This window comes from Enhydra lutris, unplaced genomic scaffold (genome assembly GCF_002288905.1).
Source record: "Enhydra lutris kenyoni isolate GAN:26980312 unplaced genomic scaffold, ASM228890v2 scaffoldscaffold21, whole genome shotgun sequence".
NCBI classification, from domain to species: Eukaryota; Metazoa; Chordata; class Mammalia; order Carnivora; family Mustelidae; genus Enhydra; species Enhydra lutris.
In genome coordinates, this window is record NW_019154105.1 from 68,002,406 (window position 1) to 68,023,220 (window position 20,815).

General features: G+C 47.3%; 1 protein-coding gene across 1 annotated transcript in view; it reads right to left on the bottom strand.

The window, feature by feature from the left end:
• Positions 1–20,815, bottom strand: part of LOC111149040 (family with sequence similarity 193 member A) — a 164,443-nt gene that overhangs the window by 46,148 nt on the left and 97,480 nt on the right. Inside the window, 5 exon segments of the mRNA XM_022505934.1 lie at positions 866–1,108; positions 1,239–1,351; positions 2,788–2,865; positions 11,921–12,068; positions 17,416–17,540. Of these exon segments, the coding sequence (XP_022361642.1) occupies positions 866–1,108; positions 1,239–1,351; positions 2,788–2,865; positions 11,921–12,068; positions 17,416–17,540 (707 nt within the window).

Sequence of the window (20,815 nt, forward strand, 5' to 3'; positions counted from 1 at the left end):
CTCAAAGAGTCATGGCATTCAGGCCAATCCCTTCAGAATTATTTTGTTTTGAGACCAGATCCATACTGAGGACTGCAAGACTCTGAAGGAAAGCCTCAGAGTCGTCAGGAGAAATCCAGATGGAGGTGGTGAGCAATCTGAGAGACGCTGAGTAGCCTGAGGTCAGGGCCACAATCCCTCCCATGGGGAACCACGCTGGCGGCCATCGCCTCCACGGGGCTCCTGACACCCGCACGCTCTATGATAAACAAAATGCAAACCTAAGTTTACCTAAACAAAATAAAGACACACATCCATGTGCAACCTGTCCAGAAGTTTGAAAGGAAAGCCTCAACAAATGACAGGGTCACAACTCTGAAAAAACGTGAGGCCACTCACCTACAGTGTGAACTGGCGACGACCGCACAGCCCCCTCGCTCATACAAAATGTACTTCTAGATAATGTGGGAACACGGAAAACAGAACCTTTCAATTGCTTGCTAAAGTGATCTTCTGAGTTTTTAGCAAGACATGGAATAAGCATGAATGCTGAACGGACAATGAGGCGGAATGAACTTCGGGCTGATCACCCTCAAACAAAATGGGAAACATGAAGCCAGAACTGAAGAGACACTTCCCTGCATACCAACATGGTTTTTTCTTTACTGGCATTTATAAATTTACCGTATTTTCTTTTCATGTAATGAAATAGTGTCAAAGTTTGGGTTTACTGATTTCGTATTTTAAAAGTTGCTTAAAAAATGAAGGATCCTTTTTCTTGAAAAGCACTATAATGATATCCATACTTCTGTAGACATTACTGTCCATATGTCTCATCATTGGGTTACGTAAATTTCTGAAATCTTATTACAAAGTCACAACTTACAAAGTTGGTGCAGAGCCACTGTCTGTGAGGATGAGTCTGGGATGTTGCTGAATTGTAATGGGAGAGCTGGAGCCTGACCCTGAGCTTGCTGAGGACACGCTAGGTGGACGCATCTCAGAGAGATAGTCAGGAGCAGAATCCACTTGGAGGGGCAGCTGGTGACTGTGGATGTCGCCAGTGACGGGGGGGTCCATAACACCACAAGTGAGGATGTGTGAGAGGCTGCAGTCATCACAAGCACATCTGAGTGGGAACGAAGGACAGTTACCCAGAGATCCGAGAGAGCTCAGACAGAGCTCTGTCGGGCTCGGCGCCCGGGCCAAGGCTGTGGCTCCCGCAGGCCCGCCACGCCCACACAATTTCGCAGGCTCACCTTCTCCTGTAGTTACAGTTGGGGCAGTCGGGCATGCTGAGCCGGGACGACAGCATGTGCCTCATGGCATCCGTGAAGTTGTTCTCGCCAGTGACTGCCTTCTTGTTGGTTAGCTAGAGGAAACCATCAAATGAGAAGTTAACTTTGCAAGACATGCTCCCAGTCAGGTGGTCCAGCTTCTCTGTAATCATGGTACTGGGTGCCATGCTCATTCAGAAGCCAGTGACCACAGTTTCCTAGAGTGGGACAGGGCCGGGAAGGGGCAGACCTGAAATGCATGGCAGCCAACGGCCTGAGCCTCACAAAGGCCAGGGAGCAGGAAGCCCTGGCTGGTGCCTCACCAGCAGACACCCAGCCTTTACCTGGAATCAGCTGTGTGCTCGGTTCTCACTAGGGACCAGGAGCGCAGAGCTAAACCGCAGCCCCCCAGGGGCTTAGACCCTGGAAGAGGAAACCATGATGTGGGAGGTGCCCTGGCAGAAAAGCAGCAGGGCGCCGGGCCCACATAGGGCCCAGAGGAAGCACTGTTGGGAATGTTGTCAGAGGCAAAGAGGGCATCCACGTCAGGAGCAGAGCACCGAGCCAGGCATCACTGAAACACCTCTGGAAGGCCTGGCTGACCCTGGGCTGAGCAGGAGGGAGTCTTGGGGGATGGGACAGAGGATTGCGGGGGGGGGGGGGGGGGTGTACCCAACAGAATAGCCTGGAGGCACACAGGCCCGCACACGAAGAGCTGCAGCATTAGATGGCCCACGAGTTAAAAGGCATTTGTGACACATGACAGAAGCAGGCAGGTGGGAGGATGGCCAGCTGGGGAGAACACCCACTGCAGGAACAAGGACTGGCACGTGAAGGGTGCAGATCCAGGAGCTACCTACCAGTCGACAAGACAAGCATCGGGATTGCAGAGAAGAAACCTACAGACCAGCTCTGGCAACGGGATGGGTGGTGCTAGAAGGGCCATCTGATAGGCTAGACGCCACACAGGAAGGGTTGGGGGATGGGAGCCGGTGAGCGAGCCCAGTGTGGGTGGAGACCACAGGGGCAAGGACACCAAAATGGGGGAAGGGACACCAATGCCTGAGGAAGGGGGAGACAAAGATGCCAGCTTGTGAAGAAGAATCAAGGGAGTCAAGTTTCCAAAGTCGAGTGCCCTGAGGCCATCGGGGCAAGACTCCCAGCCAGCCACAGGGAGGTGCAGAGGGGTAGGGAAGTCTGTAGGGAAGGAGGGAGCGAGCTGTGTTGTCAGCAGCTACACTGAAAGCTCAGCCCAGGCCCATGTGGGGAGGCCTGTGAATCGGGCCTGAGGGGAGCAGGCTGGCTTCCAGCTCTGTGACTTAACAGCACAAGCTGCCTCCAAGACCAGACACCAGGGACTTGGGTGGCTGTGGGCTAGTGTGGTCACTCGATAAATGGGATTTTCCTTGAGAAATACAGAAGAGAAGGAAATGGATAAGGGAGACTAGTTAGGAGCAGACCCACAGTGTGGCCTTGGAATGGTATTATTCCCTGCGCAGGCGCACAGCCCCCCCACCCCTCCAAGCCTCACCTGCTCCTCAATGAATCGCCTCTGTTTGAAAAGCTCCCAGTCCTCTGTCAGGATGCGCTGTTTGGTTTTCATTGTCATCTAGGAAGGAGATGCAAACAACAAAACCTTAGTGCCAGCAAGAGCCAGCCAGGCTTCTGCAAGGGGAGACCTCAGAAACGGTGCCCAAGTCACTCCCCCTGCAGATGAGGAAGGCACAACAGACTTGTGGCCCCAGCGCCCCACCTCCTTCACGGGTTCTGTTCGCATGGGAAACATGGAGAAGCTCACACTTAAAAAAGAACTGAAGGTCCCAGAGCTGAAGCTGTTCTTGCGGTAAGTGAGCATTCAGCCTATACTGGCCTGTGCCCGAGATAAAGCGTGAAGACGTGTGAGGGAGTGCGCGTGAAGAGCCCTAAGCAGCCTGAGCTGCAGACTGTGCATGACTTCATGTCCACGGGGCCCCTAGCAGAGTCAGAGGCACAGAGACAGCAGGTATATGGGGAGCCAGGGACTAGAGGACAAGGAGGAGTCAGGAAGGGGGGAGGGCGGGCATGCTACCGTGGGAACGGACTTGCTGCCACTGAACTGGACTCTGAGCAATGGTTAAATGGTATGTTTTCTGTTATGTGTATTTTACCACAATTAAAAAAGAAACCACTTTGAGAGGAATAGGGAATTAAGGATGGGTTCAAGGTATAGTTTTACTGAGGTGGGAGAGGCTATGAAACAATTAAGTCTTGATGTTTATCTACATGTGTTCTTGTAATTACTGAAAACTTAAGAATAATTCCTAACAAGAGAAATATGAGATATGTATCTTCTAAATTATTAGAACAAAAAAAAAAAAAAAAGAGGGGGGGACAATATTTAATCCCACAGGCAAGAAAATACTACCAATAAACCCTCCAAAAAAAGAATAATTTAAAAAAAAATTCATGCATTTGAAAAAAAATTTATGTAGTTTAAACTAGGAGAGAAGAAATCAAAGTTGAAATTACAGTCCATGGAAATCACTGACAATGAAAGCCCTGCAAATCAATTGCAGAAGATGTATCCAACACATAGATGAACATGTACTGACTTCAATGCGTTTGAGAGAACAAAACAGAGGAAAAGACTGAAACGTGTGTGTTCCACACAAGCCAAAGAAACAAAACAACATGAGAAACCAATAAAGCAGGAAGAAAGTAAAGTAAAAGCAGAAATTAATGGGAAGATGAAGCAAATGTGTTCAATAAATCCCCAAACACTGGTTCTCCAGATTCCCTCCTGGGCGGACCCAGGGAAGAAAAGGCCCTGCCAACAAAGTGGGCATGAGGCAGGACACATACGGGCAGAGGTTTCCTTTAACCCACAGAGGGAAGGATCTGTGCAATGTAGACTTTCACCTGCACAGAAACGCTGCGAGCCAGGGGTTCATGGGCTATTCTGCTGAGCCTGCCCAACATGTTTGAAAAGCTGAGTCAACATTAGATAGCTCTTGAGATGGAACCAAACAGCCCAGACTCTGGCTTCTGTGGACATCTCCATGGCTCGGAGGCCCCTGTCCTTTGCTACCCTCCTGGCCGAGGGCATGGCATTCCTTCTGGCACAGAAGATGCTCTCTCAGCAAAGTGGGCCAGGAAGGCAGGCCAGGGAGCACAACAGCTCTCCCACAGCCACCACTCCCCTGACTTTCATCACTCCCCTCTGAGCACAAACTCATCATCCCTTGTCTCCACAATGTGGACAATCTTCTAGGCAAACATCAATTGTGGAACTCACTCAAGAGGGAGGAAACCCAAAACAGATGACAAAGTTTAACATGAACTGAAAAGGTGGTACAAGACCCATAGTCCTCATTCCTCCTCCTTGCAAAGAAAGATCATGCCCTAGGTTTTAGGGTGGATTCTATCGATCCCTTTATGGAAAAGAAAACTTAAAGTATTCCTGAAAATTAAAGCAAACATGGAAAGTTTCTAAATGCATTCTATGAGACTAGCATAACCTTCATACAAAACAGACAAGGCCTCAAAGACACTCAATGATGCCTCAGAATACAAACCCCCAAATCCTAAATAAACTATTAGCAACTTAAATCTAATAATGAATTAATAGAATATATATCATAATCTAGTAGGCTTTAATCCCAGGAATGCAAGCATGTCTCAAAATTAGGAAACCTAATGTCTTACTTGATAGAGAAAAACACACAGAAGAAAACCATATAATCGAATTCAGTATCTATTCCTGTTTTTTACAAAAATTGTAACTTAAGTAAGCAAGAAGAAAGGAACTTCCTTAATTTGCTAAAAACTCCCCAATACTCACGGGAGGCATGTGACTTCACAGGAAGCATGCACACTCGTCCCCGTGAAGCCAGAGCAGCAGACAGAGCCGCCCGCTACACCCTCGTGAAAAGCCAAGGGCTCTAACTGAAACCAAACCAACAGTGCAAACGCCAGAAGCTAAGACAAAGCTACTCGTAGGAGACGTGGACTCAGGGTGCTGGGTGGAATGCCAACAGCTGGACGGCTCCGACCCCAGAAGCCCCAGGGGTAAACTTGACGGGAAGGGAATAAATTGTGAAACCATCAGACAGAACAGAACACACAACCAAAACACAGAAACGTGCACCATCTTCCTGGATGGAAGACTCAGTGCTGAGGCCAGCTCTCCCTTTACGTCATGTATGTCCACAGCTTTCAGGAAAAACATTTTCCTCTTACAAGCAGCAATTACAGTCGCACGTTTAAAAAATGATTTTGGTGGCCCTATAGCTCAGGGGTTAGAGCACTGGTCTTGTAAAAAATGATTCTGGGGTGGGGATGCTGCGCCTGGGAGGCTCCATCAGCTGAGCATCCAACCCTTGATCTCAGCTCAGCTCTTGCTCTTGGGCTCTTGAGTTCAAGCCCTGAGCTGGGCTCCATGCTGGGCATGATGCCTACTTAAAATAAAATCTTAAAATAAAAAAAGATTTTCAATGAGCTATATATTAGGAAAGGTAGTCATTTCTTTTAGTACAGAACTCAGTCCAGAGCTGTTTGATAGTTAACAACATCAACAGAAACCTTCTCTTTGACCCCCTCCCCACATCCTCTGGAATTAATTCTTCCAAACATTTGGGTTCCTGCAGGCTTATACATGTGTCAAACAACAAATAAAGGACACATTTATGAGAGAAAGAGCGGAAGAGAGAGCAAGAGCTGGGGGAGGGGCAGAGGCTGACTCCCCAGGGAGCAGGGAGTCTAATCATGGGTAGGGATCCCAGGACCCCGGGACCATGACCCATGAAAGCAGACAAGTGACTAAGCCACCAAGACACCTCGAGGATACATTTTATTTTTTATCATTATTTTTTAAAGATTTAATTTATTCATTTGTCTCAGTGAGACAGCGCAGAAGCAGGAAAAGCTGCAGGTAGAGGGAGAAGTGGACAAGACACTGAGCAGGGAGCCCAATGCAGGACCCGATCCCAGGACCCTGGGACCATGACCTCAGTTGAAGGCAGCTGCTTAACTGACTGAGCCACTCAGGCGCCCCTCCAAGGACACATTTTACAAAGATTTTTTTTTTAATCTTATTTATTTATTTGACAGAGAGAGAGAGAGATCACAAGTAGGCAGAGAGGCAGGCAGAGAGATAGGGGGAAGTAGCCTCCCCGCCGAGCAGAGAGCCTGATTCGGGGCTTGATCCCAGGACTCTGAGATCATGACCTGAGCCGAAGGCAGAGGCTTAACCCACTGAGCCACCCAGGAGCCCCCTTTTTTTGTAAAGATTTTTTATTTTATTTTATTTTATTTTATTTATCAAGGACATATTTTAAAAAGCAAGCAAAAACAAGTGATTTCAAAACTGTCATCCAGGTCCCACATCCATACTTATTTATGAATACTAAATCATTTACAGACGTTTTGAAACCTTGGAATTACTAATAATTTCTAAGCTACTACTTGATTAGAAGCCACTGATGTCCATTCCAAGGATTTCAGAATGACTGGTGCCCTCTGGATGCTACTAAAATTGCTCCTTAATTTGTATTAATGGCATCACGGTTTCTTGATAGATGAGTCAAAATAATACACTTTCTGCTTGCTTTAGTAAGGAGGACAGTTTGTTTGTTTGTTTTCTTTGTGGGAGAAAGAAACGATAAACAAGACCCATTTTTTTGTTTTTCTTGTTGTAATAAAATACACATAGCATAAAATTGATCATCTTAACCTTTTTTTTTTTTTTAAGATTTTATTTATTTATTTCACAGACAGAGATCAGAAGTCAGACAGAGATCACAAGTAGGCAGAGAGGCAAGCAGAGAGAGAGGGGGGAAGCAGGCTCCCCGATGAGCAGAGAGCCCGCTGCGGGGCTCGAACCCAGGACTCTGGGATCCTGACCTGAGCCGAAGGCAGAGGCTCTAACCCACTGAGCCACCCAGGCGCCCCATCTCAACCATTTTTTAAAAAGATTTTAGGGGCGCCTGGGTGGCTCAGTGGGTTAAGCCTCTGCCTTCGGCTCAGGTCATGATCCCTGGGTCCGGAGACTGAGCCCCACATTGGGCTCTCTGCTCAGCAGGGAGCCTGCTTCCCCCTCTCTCTCTGCCTGCCTCTCTGCCTACTTGTGATCTCTGTCAAATAAATTAATAAAATCTTAAAAAAATAATAAAAAATAAAATAAAAATTCTTATTCATTCGAGAGAGAGAGAGAGAGAGAGAGAGAGAGAACAAGCTTGGGGGTAGAGAGGCAGAGGGAGAGGGAGAAGCCGACTCTCTGCTGAGCAGGGAGCCTAACATGGTACTTGATCCCAGGAATCTGTGATCATGACCTGAGCTGAAGGCAGATGCTTAACCAATTGAGCCACACAGATGCCCCACCATCTTAACCATTTTTAAGTGTACAGTTCAGTGGTATTACATACGTTCACATCCTCGTGCAAACATCCCCACCATCCCTCCCCAGAACTTTCTCATCTTTCCCAACTGAAACTCTGTCCCCACGAAAAAACCCGTTCTTCCCTCCCCTAGTCTCTGGTCCCCATGAGCTACACTTTCTGTCCCTAGGAGTCTGACTACTGTAGGTACCTCATATAAGTGGAGTTCTACAACAGATGTCCTTTTGTATCTGGTTTAGTTCACTTAGAATAATGCCTTTAAGGTTCTTTCATATTTTTAGGTCTTCCATTTAGGTCCTTTTCCATCCTGAGTTAATTTCTGCATGTGGTGTGAGGTAAGGCTCCAATGTCCATCTTTGGCATGGGATGTGCAGTTTCCCAGCACTGTCTGTTGCAAAGACTGGCCTTTCCCATTTGAGTGGTCTTGGGACCCTTACTGGACATTACGTGACCACACAGGTGAGAGTCTATCTTACGTCAACACCACACTGTTTTGGTTACTGTAGCTATGTAGTCCGTTTCAAAATCAGAAAGTGTGAGTCCTCCAGATTTATTGTTCTTTTCTAAGATTGTTCTGGCTATTCTGGGTCCTCTGAGATTGCATATGAATTTTAAGATGGGTTTTTTTCTGTTTCTACAAAAATGACTCTAGGATTTTGACAGGTATTGCTGAGTCTGTAGACCACTTTAGCTAACACGGACATTTTAATATCAGTAAGTCTTCCAATGAACGTGGGATGTGGTTCCTTTTATGTCTTTCTTTTTTAAAATTTTTTAAAAGATTTATTTATTTCGGGGGGGGAGGCAGATGGACATTTAATAGTTTTCATTGTGCAAGTCTTCTACCTCCTTGAGTAAATCACCTTGTAAGTATTTTACCTTTTTTTTTTTAAGATTTTATTTATTTATTTGTCAGAGAGAGTGAGCACAGACAGAGTGGCAGGCAGAGGCGGAGAGAGAAGCAGGCTCCCCGCCAAGCAAGGAGCCCAATGAGAGACTGCATCCCAGGACACCAGGATCACGACCTGAGCCGAAGGCAGCTGCCCAACCAACTGAGCCACCCAGGCATCCCAGTATTTTACTCCTGATACTGTTGTAAATGGGATTGTTTTTGTAACTTCCTTTGCAGATTTTTTGTTAACATACAGAGATACCATTTTTTGTGCATTATTTTGTTCCTGATGCTCTGAATTCATTTATTCTAACAGCATTCACTTCTTTTTTTTTTTTTTTTTTTTTACAGTCTTTAGGATTTTCTACACATAAGGTCGTATCACCTGCAGAAATAATTTTACTTCTTCTGTCCCAATTTGGAGGTCTTTGATTTTTCTTGCCTAATTGCTCTGACCAAAAATTCCAGCACCATGCGGAATGGAAGTGGTGAAAGCAGCAACCTTGCCTTGTTCCTCATAGAGAAAATGCTTCCAGTCTTTCACTGCTGGGTGTGATGCTTCCTCTGGGTTTTCATCGATGGCTCTTCTCATGTGGAGGCAGGTCCCGTCTGTTCCTAGTTTGTTGAGTGTTTTTATCATGAAAGCTAAATACTGTCAAATGATTTTAGGGGATCAATTAAGATGATCCTGTGTTTTTTACTCCCTCCATTGTGTTGATGTGGCATATTACATTGATCAGTTTTCATGTATAGACCCATACCCGCATGCCAGGAATAAATTCCAGTTGGTCATGGTGTACATAGTCCTTTTAATATGCTGCTGAATTCTGTTCGCTAGTATTCTGTTGCGGATTTTTTCATCAGTCTTTACCATAGATGTTGGTCTATAATTTTCTTTTCTTACATTGTCTCTATTATCAGGGTAAGGCTGGCCTCACAGAATGAGTTGGGAAGCTTCTCTCCCCTTCAATTTTTGGGAAAAGTTGGGGAAGGGCTGGTGTTAATTCTTCTTTAAAGGTTTGATAGAATTCACCTGTGAAGCCGTCTGGTCCTGGGCTATGCTCTGTTGGGAGTTTTTGTTTTAAGATTTTATTTATTTGAGGGGGAGGGAGAGAGAACACAAGAAAGGGGAGCAGGAGGCAGAGGAAGAGGGAGAAGCACGCTACCTGCTGAGCAGAGAGCCTGATATGGGGCTCGATCCCAGGACCCGAACTAAAGTCAGATGCTTAACCAACTGAGCCACCCAGGCACCCCTGTTGGGGATTTTTGATTACTGGTTCAGTTTCCTTACCAGTCGCAGGTCTAGTCAGATTTTCTGCGTCTCTGTGATGCAGTCTTGGTAGGTTCTGTGTTTCCAGGAATTTGTCCACTTATCTAAGTTATCCTATTTGTTGCTGTACAACGGTTCACACCACTCTCTGACAATCCCTTTTATTTCTGTAGAATCAGTGATAATATTCCCAATTCATTTCTGACTTTAGTAATCAGAGTCTCTCCTTTTTTCTTAGCCCACATAGCTAAAGTTTTGTCAGCTTTCATGATCTTAAAGAACCAACTTTTGGTTTCACTGATTTTCCTCTATTCCCCAGTTTGTTGATCTGCTCTAATCTTTATTACTTCTTTCCTGCTGCTAGCTTTGGGTTTAGTTTGTCTTTTTTCCCTACATCCTTAAGCTACCAAGTTAGGTTACTGATCTAAGACCTTTCCTGCTTTTTTATTGTAAGCATTTAGAGCTGTAAAAGTACATACATGTACTTTTAACGAAATAAATTTAATTTCAGCCTTACTTTTAAAAATAAGACTGGGGGTGCCTGGGTGGCTCAGAGGGTTAAGCTTCTGCCTTCAGCTCAGGTCATGATCTCAGGGTCCTGGGATCAAGCACTGCATCGTGCTCTCTGCTCAGCGGTAAGCCTGCTTCCCCGTCTCATCTGCCTGCCTCTCTGCCTACTTGTGATCTCTCTCTCTCTCTGTTAGAGAAATAAAATCTTTAAAAATAAATAAATAAATAAATAATAAAAATAAGACTGTATTTTCCTTTCTAGAGAAAACAAGTATACTGTTACTTTTTCTTAAATTTATTTTTTATTTTTAATTAATGTATATTTTTATCCCCAGGGGTACAGGTCTGTGAATTGCCAGGTTTACACACTTCACAGCACTCACCCCAGCACATACCCTCCCCAATGTCCATAACCCCACCCCTCTCTCCCAACCCCCCTCCCCCCAGCAACCCTCAGTTTGTTTTGTGAGACTACGAGTCATACCCCATTTTCATCAGAATAGCACTGATAACACTGTGTATTATATTCCTAAATAGACATTTAATTTCAGGTACAAATACATCAAGAAATTATTATTCCCAAAGGTTTTCTCAATCTTGGCAAAGTCTCAGTCTTTCCTTTCTTCTCTAAGAGTTGTCATGGGGCATTTATGGGTTTAGTCCCAGTTCAAAGCTGGAGAAATGAAGAACAGATTTCTGAAACTGTAACTGCATTTGTATCCTTCCTACCTACAAAGTGAAATGAGAAAGAGCCCATGGGGTCTGCAGCAGGCAGGATGCAGACAGCCCTCCCTGGTCCTACCCCAGAGTCCCAAAACTGTAACACAGAGGGCGCCAGTGTGATGCCATCAATTAAATGTCCACCTCTTGGCATCGGCTCAAGTCATGATCTCAGAGTCCTCGGATCGAGCCCCATGTGAGGCTCCGCACTCAATGCAGAGTCTGCTTGAGATTCTCTCTCCCTCTGTGCCCATCCCTGTGCTCTCTTCTAAAATAAACAAAGAAATCTTAAAAGAAAAAAAGTATAGTACAGAGCTCTGTCAGTGCTCCCTTGTTACTCCCTAGATCCTATTACCTTGCACAGGGCTGTTCTAAATGCCTCCACCACAACCCCACCCTCCCATGGTTTCAGAAAGGCAAGCAGGCAGGCTTCGAGGCCCTCTGGGAGTCCTGCTGTGTCCCCAAGAGGCTCCGGCTGCCTTCAGGCCCCACCTTCAAGAAGAGCACCCTGCCTTCTTGGGTCTCCCTTCATCCCTGTCAGCCACCTGCCAAGCACAACCAACTATGCTCTGTCTGCATAGTCAGAGTCAGAGAAGGGGCTCTGAGTAGCAGAGCGTTATGTGAACGGCTCTGGAAATTACATGGCTCAGCAGCTCCCCAAGGCCCCAGAGGCTCTTGTAGGTGGCAGCTGCGCCAGGTGGCAGCCTATGCAGGTGACACTGGGTGTGGCCAGTCAGTGCTGACCCAACGAACAGTTGCCGCCACCCCCAGGCGTAGCAGGGTGAAGGCCACCATGGTTCCCTCTGGAAAGTCAGTGGCGACTCCTTCCACCTGTACCTCCCCTGTCACCCTGGCACACGTGCTTTACCCATGGCAGGTCCTGGCAGCACACACTCACCTGCTCGTCGACGTAAGCATCAATCCTCTGCTGGCATTCCAGCCACTCCTCGGCCACCCTGCGCAACTCCTCCTCGGAGCGCTGGTACCGCTGCAGTAAGGTGCTGTATGTGTCCTCGTTGCACGTGTCATGTGTCGTGGTTCCCAGCCTAGGGAGAGAGGCATTTCAGCAAAAGAAAGGAGCCCAAAGGCTCTGGGCCAGAGACCAGAGGTCTGCTTCTCTCTGTCACCTCCTCTCCCAATGTGACAAGTGGGACACCACCACACACCACACAAGCCTGCTGTCAGGGATTAGCAAATACATACGCAAGGCGCCCCAGGCCAGAAACCGGCATAAAGAAGCTCCAAGAAGAGGTCCAAAGGGAAAAAGTCAGTGGTGAAGAAGACTGTTCTACAAGACTAAGGCCTTGGGGCACCTGGGTGGCTCAGCCAGTTAAGTGTCTGATTCTTGGTTTCAACTCAGGTCATGATCTTGGGGTCATGAGATCACACCCCACACTGGGCTCTACGCTCAGCTGGGAGTCTGCTAGAGATGCTCTCTCTCCCTCTGCCCCTCCCCCAACTCCCTCTCTATGGAAATAAATAAATAAATAAATAAATAAATAAATAAATAGGCCCTAGCAGTTCAGTTTATTAAACGTGGAGTTGTAACCTATTTTTCCCCACTGAAATACACTGACCCAGAGAAAACACAACATTTAATGGGAAATACAAGACTCGGACTTGGTTTTCCAATTAAGTAAAACAGAAGATTTGATCCAATCAAAGAAACATGTTTTATAGTTTTACTTATTCTATATTACTTTAAAAAGCTGGTAAGACAGCAAATGAGAAAATGAACTGAAAACAAGACATACAAACAGTAAACAATGAGGAAAACACCTAGACTTCCAGGAAAGAGAATATGGGGCAGGAGGCAGCCTGGGAAGAGCAGGGAAGCCAAGCAGGGTGGCAGGGACAAGGGGGTGAACAGATTACATGCCATTAGAAACTGCTCATTTTTTAAATACCTAAATACCAAAGCAACTGTAATAAAGGATCCTGATAAGAAGTTTCAAAATCGAGACAACATTTATAGTCGCTCAAGGGAAACAAGGCTACATGCGCAAAGATCATCGGAGTTGACAGGAAAACATTGGGAGCTACGCAGTGGGTACCAATAAGATACTTTCCGGCACATCTAAACGAAGGAATTCCAGAGAACCGGTGCCTCTTATGAAGCTTATTACATCTCTTCATTCATATACACTTTACTTGCACGTGTGCTTTGAAATAAACAATGCCCATGTTAAGTAAAGATGATGGCAACACATTTAGAGATGTGTGTAGGGGTGGACATAAAAAAAAAATCTAGAAGCAGTATCGAATTGTATATAGCATCTATTTATCTTCATGATTTTCTGTATTTTCAGAGTTTCATTGCATCACAATCTAATAATTTTATAATAAATACAAATGATACAGTAATTTTAAATTTAGGACCCTTTCAATGGGCACAAACAGCTCCCTCTCCTTTCCCATCTCCGCCTGTGGGTAGATCCCACTTGTGACTATTTTGTAAAAGGGAGAACCTGCAAATGAACTCACTGCCGCTGACGTTATCTGCACACACAGTGTCCAACTGTGAAGTTTACGCCAAGGAGGGAGCAGGCAGCAGCAGCCAGGCCTAACCAAACCGGTGTTTAGGGGAGGCCAGAGACAATAAAGGAATTGACACTGATCCACAGTGACTGAGGCTCCCTCAAACACCAAGGCTGTCCTTCTAAGGCTGTTTCTGCCCCCGAGGACAAAAAACTCCCCCAAACGCGGCATCTAGCGATTAGGAGGCTGCACAGGGCTCTGCACAGCCACCGGGCAGCCCTTGGACCTGAGAACACAGCCTGCTCTCTTGCTGGGCAGCAACCCACGGAGCAGCTGCTTTCTCCCCATTCCTGCTTCCACTACCTTGCTCATTACAGACGGATTTTCCTGCTTCACGCAAAGCCCGCCTTCTACAGAATGCCACCCTGTCCCTCGCATACCACTTGGAACACGGGAATGTTAAGGGGACCGGCATCTGCCCGGCACACACTCCTCTTCCCTCCTATTAGAAGTGAGAACTGCTCTCCTCTACCGTGATACAGGTTCCATTTTGAGCCAATGGAGAGCAAAGCAGCCAGGGGTCCTGGGACATCTTTGATGGGGTGATCAGAGCACAATGTGTAGGCACAGGGCTTACATTCAAGCCGAGCTGGGCTGGAATCCAGAGAGAAAACAAGGAATGTCCTCATGGTCGCACGACACGAGTGGTTCAGCAAACAGGTTACTGTCTAAATATTCACTCTGTAAACACAGGCTAGCGCCATGGACAGATCCTCATGGTAACGTCTACCACAAATAGTGTGCACGTACAACACAAGGAGAATGAGAAAAAGTCAGTTTTGCAAGTTTATGCACAAGCCTAATTCAACATCTCCCTAACAATATCATATATTTAAAATAAAAACCAACGGGGCAATCGCTAATAACACCCACAACAACAAGCAAGCAGACAGTGAGGCTCCTGGTCTTGCCACGGGCACAGACACTAGTCTGATGAAGTTTCTGGACCCCACCACCACTTCTCAGGCCCCACAGACAGAAAGCCTATGCAGTGCTCCCTGAGCACACACGCCAAGGGGCCTGGACCCTGGGCCTCGCTGCAGGGCTGACAGTTCAAGTTCCCAGAGAGATAAATTGTAAGGGAAAAAGGGGTGGGGTGGGGGCCTGCAGGTTAAAGAATTACAAGACACGTGGGGAAAAGAAAGGGTGGGAGTCACTGCTTCACAGTGACAGTCTCTGGGGTGATGAGGAAAGGTCTGGAAACAGACACTGGTGATAGCTGCTCAACACTGTGAATGTAATTAATCCCACTGAATTGTACAGTTAAATGTAGTTAAAATGGCAAGTTTGTTATATATATTTTATCACGATTTTCAAAAATTAGTAATGTAATATACCAACAACCATCGCTTTGTAGACTTTAAATGAGTGAACTGTAACAGTATGTAAACTGTATCTCAGCAAAGGTGTTTAAAAAAGGAGAAATAAGTTCCCTAAACTAAGTCAGTTTCTTTACGTGAGGTCCACCTCATGTAGATTATTTGTATTAAAAAAAAAACAAAACACAAAAGATACGTCAAAAGAAAAAGCAGGCAAGCCTTGGAATGGCACACTTGAGTAACAGGAGAATAAACAAGGAAGGAGTGGGACTGCCGTTGCAGGCGGTGCCGTGGTGGGAGGTCCCGTGGCCACTCTGGCAGAGGAGTCTGTGCTTGGAGGCTGCACGCAGGAGGAACTGACTTCCTGGGGCCACGGTCAAGCTCGCAGCTGCACATCTGCTCAGTGTCATCTTTTCTATCTATATTTTACCTTAATAAAGTCAAACAAGCACAGGGCCAGAGACCAGGAGTCAATATGAAAATACTCCCAACTAGAGAGTCTATGTGCCACAGATGCAATCCTTACTTTAGAGGCTGGTACTGGTATATAACTTCTCCCAAACCTTCTACAAGTTGTTCTGTGGGATCTGCACACTAGAAGCTCAGACCTGAATTACCGCTGGGTCTGACAAGGGAATCTGCCAGGGAACCTAAGGGAACTGTCCCTTCTGGCATCACCAGCTGCCGCTGGGAATGCTCTGCTTGCCTCCTCCCCAGCTCTGTCCCTGTCTCTATGTCCCTCGCTCCCTGACCTGTCCCCAAGAACCCTCCTTCAGCCTGACCCCAGAATTAACATTCAAGATCTAAACGCTGCCAATCTTCTGGAGTCTGACCATCATTTGCACTGAGTGATTAAGAAACCCAGAACTAGAGGCACCTGGGCGGCTCAGTTGGTTGAGTGTTGGACTCCTGATTTCAGCTCGGGTCAGGATCTCAGGGGTGTAAGATCAAGCCCTGTGTCAGGCTCCACACTCAGTGCAGAGAGCTGAGGACTCTCTCCCTCTGCCCCTCCCCCTCGTGCTCTCTCTCAAATAATCTAGAAAGCGAGGGAGAGAGAATGAAAGAAAGAAATCAATCTGGAACCAAGGCACAGCCAAGAATGGAGTTTCAGGATACATTTCAGCTCCCTGTCACTCACCCCAAGTTGATGACAGGCCCATCAAACTAACTGGCTCACCAGCAAAAGAAAATACAAGGCCCTAGAATCTTGCTGTAAGAACCCCCACCTTCCCAAGATGCACGTTTTTGGTTGGTTGTCCCCTCCCCCCAGCCCCATAAAAAGTGCCTTTGGTGGATGTAACTGCCCATGGACAAAACCATGTTCTGCATTTCAAACTCATGACCTGGAATACTTTCCTGACCCTTTCTTTGGTGGAGGTGAAAGCTGGGACACTCAAGTCTCCATGCCCCACCACGGAACATGCCAGATGCTTTCAGACTAGACATAGAGGAAAGGGTGGGCAGGGAATGGGCTGTGGGGAAGGGGTGCCGGGAGGGTCCGGGGCCAGACAGAGCACTGGCCACAGCCACACAACACTGTGTTCTGGTCTTTCTGCCCCCATCACCTGTATCCAACCACTTTCAGGGCTACTGCTTCTCCAGAGGGGAGGGTGTGAAGTGGGAAGAGTCATGATCCCTCAGATAAGATTCAGGAAGACTAGGTTGATACAGGGGTTTCAAAAGAAAACAAAGTGACTAGTCTAGAAGTAAACTACAATAATAATTTATTTACTTAGAAATAATTTCCCTTCTTTGTGAATCTGGTCCAAACAAACATCAGCACAGACACTTAAACAAAGATGAGCATGGTGTGTGCTGTTAGGAAGCATCTCTGGCATAGGACCCTGACTCTATGTGGTAAGTCCATGGGAACAGAAGCACCAATGTGGCAGAACTGTGGAAGCGGGCGCCTGACTCAGCAGCGACCACAGATCCAAGGAGCCTCATCCCAGTGGACTCACGCGGGGCCAAAGCCCTCCCACCGCATGGCCTCCAGCTGCCAGCAGGGCAGACGCTGAGTACCGTGCTTGGGACCACTTGTCCTGGCGCACGTGCGGAAGCCCTGGGATACTCCGCGCCACCGAGACGCGGCCACACCACGAACAAAGGCACAGAAGGAATGCTAGAGACACACACATCCCTGGCCTTCGTGCCCAGGAGCCCTGTGGCACCGTCAGGCCCCTTCTAGAGCCGTCCCCCTCCTCTGACACCCCCTCCCCGTCTCCCCTGCACACCCAAATGCCACAGCCGTCTGGCCAAGCCTGAGTCTCTTCAAAGTAAAACTCTACGTTTACCATGGCTTTTCCTTATTCACAAGGAATTTGGGATGTTAAATCTCAGCGGCATTACTACTGAGTCTATTATTTTTAAAGTTTAATTTAATACTCCTGGGATTTTGAGTTTCTGCCCAAGTGGTACCGTTCCCTGAGCAATAACGTCCACACCGCGATGGTGTTCCAACACACACCCACTACAACACAGGGAGAAGGACCGTGCTGTCACACCACAGAGACATATGCAGACAAAGACCAGATACCTGATCTGTGACACCAGTGCTGGCAAGTTGCTCTGAAGAAGTGGCTCCGAAAAGACCAGATTTTCAAACAGATGCTTATTATGCAGTTCCCATGTCACCTGGAACTTTTTCAAGTGTTCATTTTCCTAGTTAAAAAGATAAATAAATAAATGGAAGATATACTGAATTGATGAAGACTAAAACTCCCCAGAAGGATCCGCCCCCTCCAGCCCTCTTTGCAGGCCCAGAACATCCCGCAGCACATGGAGAACCCTGAGGCACACCTCTGGCCACATGCACACACGACCCCAGTCTCCTCCCTTCTAAGTCCCTCACACAGAGAAAGGGGGTAAGACACACACAAATACGCGACAGAGAGAGAGAAACAAATGCACGTATTTGACGGTCATTCCTTACACTGTGCTTCCAAAATGCAATGAAAGCCCTACTCTTCAAACAATTTAAATGCACACAAATCCTCTGATGTCAAAGGGCAATCATTTTCTCGCCTATCTTGAGAAATCTGCCATTCTGGTGGCCGCAAATAACTTCTCCACTAGTGCTAAGCCGTGGAAGGTCAGGTGTTTCCTCTCCCTAATACACAAAGGCAAACTCAGCAGTTACTTTAAATAGCTTTTAAACATTTGGGAGCGTCCTGGCCATCAGAGTGAGTGATACCAAAGAAACATCCATCTGCCCTCAATACAAGGTGACTAGGACAGAGAGGGTGCCTTTCTTGAGCATAGATCTCGCTACAAGCATATGCATGTGGGACTCCAAGTGTCCATCCGTAAGCTACGCGATGCTGTAGGGCTCCGTGTGTTTCAGTCATTGCACATCCTTCATACATGTTTCTTCCCTAATCCACTGACAACTGGAGGAACTGCTTAACATGATGTAGCAATACTCCATGAAATGGGTTACTCATGGTGACGCCTTCTACAACTTAGCCCCAGTGAATTCACATGATCATACCTGCAGGTGTTAGTAAACAGTCTACACACGAAGACCCCACTGTTTGCCCAGTAACTGGCTGGCATGGGGGCTTAGAGAACGAGGCAAAGCAAGCATTTCCTGTTCCTGGGCACAGCCAGCGAGACAGAGCTCAGGGCACACTGGCGGCACCACTCCAGCACAAACGGATGCCAGCTCTGCCACCTGCCAACCCCTGCTCACGGCCTGCAGACAGATGGGGCCCTGCAAGGAACCCGGACACCTGCACAGACCCTCAAACCCTCCGTTCTGCCTGTGTTTCCAGAGCTTGCTCCCACTGCCCCAGGTGTGCACTTCCGCACCCTGCAGTGCCACTACTCCGTACGGGACAGCCGGCCGGGGAGCTGATAAACTCCGCCCGATCTCTGGAATGAGAACCTTGCCAAAGAAGGTACCAAGGACGTGGCCACAGATGACATGTCGACCACACTACATGTCACAGACGTCAGCAGAGACCACTCTGTGCAGGCACTGGACCAGGTACAGGGACACAAAGATGAAGCCAGCAGGCCCCTGCTCTCTAGGAGTCACCAGGGGACAGAGAAGTAGGCAGTGATCCGATTTACGGTTTGTCTCTACAACAACAAACATGCAGGAGCTAAGGCAGCAGCCAGACCAGGCCCCTGGCCAGCTGAGGGAGGTTCTGGGGAGGGCACTCAGGGGAGCTGAGTGCTTGCTGGGCTTCCCCCATAAACCTCCACAGCTGCATGTGTGGTCCTTGCCTGCCTGCCTGCCTACTTGCGGGGGTAGGACACAGCTCTGGCTTTTGGGGGTCATGTTACTACAGGTACCTGGGTGAAGGCTGACTTACGAAGATGTTTGGCATTTTTCATGAAATCTGTAATCATACATCCAAATGAGGCAAGCAAAAGAAACAGCAGAACCCAAACTCATTTCCCAGCCTATAGTCAACTTGGGAAAAGAACGTGTGCTAACAACAGTGTTTCCTGCAGGCCACGCATGGTTCTCAGTGCTCACGAGGGTCATCTCAGTAGCGCCCTCGACAACCCTGGACTGGGTGCTGCCAGGCCCCATTCACAGGCCAAAGACAGCCTACAGAGGCTGAGCGATGGGCCTGGGGCCGGGGGGAAGGAGTCTGTGGGCTGCCGGGGAGCGGGGGGGGGGGGGGCCTGTGCAGGAGCGCAGCCAAGACTCAGCACCACCTGAGCTAGAGGCACAGAGAACAAGCTCACCAGTGACTCAAGCTCAGGCTTTGCCACCCAAACTAGTTTTCCTTCTTACACTCAACTGCAAAAAGGTTTTTGGGGGTCTGGAAGGAGAACGAGGAGGTGTTCAGAATCAAGCTGTGTAACAGACCTCGAGAACTACCAGGCTGTTCTTAAGGATGGAAATTCAGATTTCATGATTACTACAGCCCTGGCATAGCATTTCCCAGACGGTGGCAAGCACAACCTATGTGCAGGCTCCTTCTATTTTAATATTTAAAATAAAATTTTAAAACATGAAGCTATCATCTTGTTTGATCCCCAGGGCAGTGTAGAATATACCCACAAGTGCATTTCCCACGAAAATAATGTTTTTAAAAATACCCTCCTATGTCTAAATGTCCTCCCTGGGTTCTGCAGAATCAGAAAAACAGGGGATGTTGTTTCCAGAGAAGCCGGTTGAGAAGGCAGAGAATTAGCCGGCAGGGTTTGTGCAGCAAACCAATGTGCTGCTTTAAGAAAAACAAGCCAATGTGCTGCTTTAAGAAAAACAATTTGTGGCCAATCATAAAATCTGAGCTTTCAAGCAACAATCTGCATTTTGGAAAACTTGAATCTGTCACTGTGGCCTTGAAGCTTCTCCGTTCTGATGAGGATCAGTGGTGATAGCTACAAAGGTCATTTTTTACACTGAACACCATCAGGAAGATCGGCACTAAATTACTCGGTGAGCCCGTGTATTTCCAATGACCAAAGTATGATGTTGGAAAAACACGTGTGGGCAAACTCATTCTGAGCACCGGCTCCAGCACTGGTTCTGATGTAAGAGACATGCTCGGAGACCCTACACCACACCTAACCATTAAGAAGCCCTCAGGCAGGGCACCTGGGTGGTGCAGTGGGTTAAGCCTCTGCCTTCAGCTCAGGTCATGGTCTCAGGGTCCTGGGATGGAGCCCCACATCGGGCTCTCTGCTCAGCAGGGAGCCTGCTTTCCCCCCTCTCTCTGCCTGCTCTCTGCCTACTAGGGATCTCTCTGTCAAATAAATAAATAAAATCTTAAAAAAAAAAAAAAAAGAAGCCCTCGGACTCAAGTGTACTCCTGACGAATGGCTGGAAAGGCTATTAAGATATTCCACCCTTTGCCAAATATGGATCTGCGTGAGGCAGAATTTTCTTCAATAACTTCAGCCAAAGCAACCTATGACAACAGTGTGAATGCAGAGGCAGCTACGAGAATCAACATGTCCTCTATTGAGCCAAA